Consider the following 4213-nt stretch of genomic DNA (forward strand, 5'->3'; position numbering starts at 1 on the left):
CCCAGCTCCAGGTTGAGCTGTTGTTCAGCATCTTAGCTGTAGAGGGCAGTGTCACTGGCCCTCATATGTGGGATCTGAACCGGGCCCTCTGGCGTCCCAAGCTAACTCTTAACCACCCTGCCACTCGGCAGGCCCCCCATTATTTTTTAAGCAGGCCCGTTTTGAAACAAAACAAATCACATAACTGAGCTTGTCTGGCCTCCTGTAAAGCAAGAAAAGCAACATTAGAGACACACACCTCTGGTAGAACTCTACAGCTAGCGACCATGTGAAGCAGCTGAGGCACTGAGCACAAACTAAGTTCTGTGATTCTCCCCTCTGCAGAGTGTGGTCATGGTGGTCTTCAGTGAAGACAAAAACCGAGATGAACAGCTGAAATACTGGAAGTACTGGCACTCTCGGCAGCATACGGCAAAGCAGAGGGTCCTTGACATCGGTAAGTTCACCTGGACCGCCCTGCGTGGTCTTTGGTAAACTCCATGCAAAGGAGGGCCTAGCACAGAAACCATAGCTAGGTCCCACACAGCACTTGTGATGTGCCAGGTACTGGTCTATGCCCTTTTGTTTTGTTAGTACATTTAGTGTAAATTAGGCTGAGAAATCAAAATCGGGCTTAGCTGAGTGCAAAGCACTTTTTGTTCTATGAAAGTCAATGTGTCGCATGTAATAATAGTAATATATATTTAGATTTGCAAGGACCATGTCAGTTTATAAAGCATATTTCTATACCCTCCCATGTTTGAGCCTAATAGGCAGTCAGGCAGGCCAGTTGAACTCTGATCCCTCTGTGACATGAATGACGTCAGGCTCATCTGGCTCTAGGGTATTTGTGAAGGTCACATGAATGGATAGAGAGTTCTAGTTCTCTAATTCTCTGTCCAGTGCTCCTTCCGTGTTAAAATACATCTAGTGCAAATAGTACTAGGTGGTCAGGCAAATAAAAACTTTGAGAGACCTTCCCAGACAATAAAGAAGGAATGAACCTGCCAAGTATGTTTTCTGGAGTCTGTATACTCCTAAACACGATGTCTGTTCTTTGGAGACCTGTAGCCCCCTCAGTGGGACTCAGGGTCTTGTCAGGAAAGCAGAGCCCATGCCAAGTGGTGCCAAGGAGGGAATTCATTGCACATGTTGTTGGGAGGGCTGAAGGCACTGTGAAGCAATACAGAGATGAGCAAACTGCTATTACCTGTAGGGCTGGAGGATCAAAGGGAGGGGGTGGTGGGTGTTGAGGGAGCCACCCAGCAAGAGCTGGAACTGTGGTGGGGGCTGCCTCAGGAGAAGCTGGGACCACAGAGAGACCGGTTTTCCAAGAAGAGGGGGAACCACAAAGGAATCGCTGCCAGAGACACCTCTCAATGCCAAGAGTGGGGAGGAGGAGGAATGCCCTGGCTTCTCCTTGCCTCTTAATCTCCCAGCAGTGTTTCCCATTGGCCAAATTTACCCAGAAGCCACTGGGCACATGACCCTAACAAATGCAGTTTGCAAGAATCAACCTCCTACAAAGAGCAAAGTCAGGGATTGGATCTTAAAGTTTCTAGAAATGCTTAAAAACACGGAGAGTACTGTATGTGTTTCTAAGTAATTTTTAACACTTTACATGCTGTTCCCCTAAGCAATAAGTAATTTCCCATTTGTAAGCTTTATTACCCCATTTTACAGACCAAGAGGCTGCAATCCCAGTAAGTGCAGGCAAAGCGAAGGTTTCCATCGTGTTGAGTATCAGAAGGTATTACTGAGTCATTAGAAGGATGTTTGCTTTGCTTTCTCACACTGCAGTGATGGATTTTACAGAACTTCCGTCTCACCCTTGCATGACCTTCTTGACCAATGACAGAGAAGTTAGTAACTAGGTTAGGGTTAGAGACTCACCGTAGAACATATTGAAACTAATTACTGGTTTATCCTTCAAAATGTTTGTCACTCCTTACGTCACACCACACTCACGCACAGACATATTTTCTATTAACTAGTCCAACATATTTGCTTAATAGCCAAGGAAACTGAGGCCTAGAAAGCCTCACTGACCCACCATCCCAAGTGACTTCTCAGATAATTAGTGCAAGAGCTGGGATAAACCATCTTCCTCATCCAGGTCACACACTCAACCTCCAAGACCAACTGACTTAGGACAAGGGTTTGGAGAGACTTGCCTTAACCTGCTCTGTAGCCAGTCTGCATAGAGCAGAGGAACAATTTTATTTTATTTGAAAAGTTAGCCTTATAATTATTACCCGAGAAAATGAGAAGAGCAATTAAACAGAAATGTGGACTAGGTCCAAATAAGGCAAATAATAACAGCATTTTACTGGCATACCTGTTGGTTCAACTTTGCTATTATTACAAGGTTTACTTTTCTTAGGCCAGAATGGTTTCTCAGCTCTCAGAAGACTTCAAATCTTATCTTTCTTCTTTATCACCTCCTGCCTGCCTTCAGACTTTTCTGTCGTATAACCTTATATACATACGTGTGCACACACATACGCGCTTTATCTTTGAGATCTGTGACTTTTACTAAGTAGCTTTATAGCTACTTGGGCTCCTTGCTCTGAACCTGAGACCAAGGCATTAAATCAACCCCATAGCTTCAAATGGAAAATCGATTTTCTGACCACAGTCTACCCCTAACCTCAATCTGACAGCTAATCACACAGGATAAGAAAATAGGCAAAAAACCCAAAAAAAATCTCATATAATTCATTCTTCTATATTAAAAAAAAACAAACCATGTGTTCCTCTGCCAGTGGGTGGTTAACACCATTTCTAATATAAAGGGGGACTTTGAGAATGTTTAGGAGGCTACACCATGGCTCAAACAGGAGGCTTAGCAATGCCTACTGAGGGTGAAGGGAGGCCAAAAAGCACATGCGCTATACATTTGCCAGTTTGGGTTGAGAACCTTCTAGTAGCCTAACAAAGAAAAGGAAGAATCTAAAATTATTTAAAGTATTACTTATTTTTTAACCTTCATGAAGCTGGAGGTTAAAGTCGGGGCTCCAAAGTTGCAGTTCCTGAATCTTCACCAGCTAAGCTCAACTGAACTGTCCAGATAGTAACCCATGGCCCTTGGGGTCTGTGGGTGGGCCGTAGGGAACCTCGAACTCCTCAAATTACCCACAACCCAATTCTGTGACTATGGCGGGGGCGGGGGGGCGGTATGCACATTGTTTCATCTCGTTTTGCAGGGGATGCCAGGATACCCAGCTCTCGCTCTGGCACGCTGCCTCTCTGCTTCCACTCCAAGCAAAACCCAGTGGAGCTTTCACGTCTCTGTCTTTCCTTATTCGGCATCCCCTCAGCTCAAGGACTGTTCTGTCGTCTCTTACACCCTGTAAAAATGATGTCTGGCGAACAGCCTACATTTTTCCTTATATAATTTATCTCACTTGGATTAGATGGTTGCTTGTTCTCTGAGGCTGCTCCTACGCCTCTGATTAGCCCCTCAGTGCTGGTTGCCCCACAGGGCGAGGACCCTTAGTGTCCCTGATGGGAGTTCTGTTGGTGGGTCCATGCAAAGGAGAGTGGGAGCCTGAGGACCCAGGTAGCAGGGCAGGAGGCTGCTCCTCAGAGCATGTGGAGCCTCAGTTCCCTGGTTCCTTGTGTCCCGAGCAGGGTTTCCCATGAGGCTGTACTGTACACCAGGCACCGCCCTCCTAGGCTGGGTACTTGCACCTTGCACGGCTTGTTCCCTCACTTCTTATAGGCCTTTACTTGTCGTCACCTTATCAGAGAGACCTTCTCTATCAACTTACCTAAATGTGATGCCCTTATCACCTTTGAGCTCCCTTAACTTTATTTTGCTGCAGAGTGCTTCTTACTACCCAACATACTATCTATGTATTGGGGTGTCAGAAAAGTCATGATGTATTTTTCTATGTTTTTCGTTGCAAAAATGTGTCATGACTTTTCCGACAACCCAATATATGTGTTTCTATTTATTATAGTTTCCCTTTCCTACTAGAAGGTCAGCCTCATAAGGGGAGACATTTGTCTATTTTGTTCCCTGATCTAGCCCCAATGCTCAGCATAGGGCCTGAGACACAGTGAGCATTCAATAAATAGTTCCTGGGCCGGCCGAGTGGCTCAGTTGGTTAAGAGCTTGCTCAAGAGTTTGAGCTCTGAGCAACAACGGTTCCATTCCCAGCCCAAGTTGAGCAGCCGCTGAGCTGCCAACAGGTGGCAGGATGGCTCAGCTAAAAAAAAAAAAAAAAAA

At 45.5% G+C, this 4213-nt stretch overlaps 1 protein-coding gene across 3 annotated transcripts in view; it reads left to right on the top strand.

Moving 5' to 3' along the window:
- Nucleotides 1–4213, top strand: part of GRHL2 (grainyhead like transcription factor 2) — a 210464-nt gene that overhangs the window by 87291 nt on the left and 118960 nt on the right. For all 3 annotated transcript variants that reach the window (XM_019642549.1, XM_019642550.1, XM_019642551.1), the window contains exon 7: nucleotides 325–436. In XM_019642549.1, the coding sequence (XP_019498094.1) occupies nucleotides 325–436 (112 nt within the window). The remainder of the gene's footprint in view (nucleotides 1–324; nucleotides 437–4213) is intronic.

The sequence above is a fragment of the Hipposideros armiger genome, unplaced genomic scaffold (genome assembly GCF_001890085.2).
Source record: "Hipposideros armiger isolate ML-2016 unplaced genomic scaffold, ASM189008v1 scaffold_70, whole genome shotgun sequence".
NCBI classification, from domain to species: domain Eukaryota; kingdom Metazoa; phylum Chordata; class Mammalia; order Chiroptera; family Hipposideridae; genus Hipposideros; species Hipposideros armiger.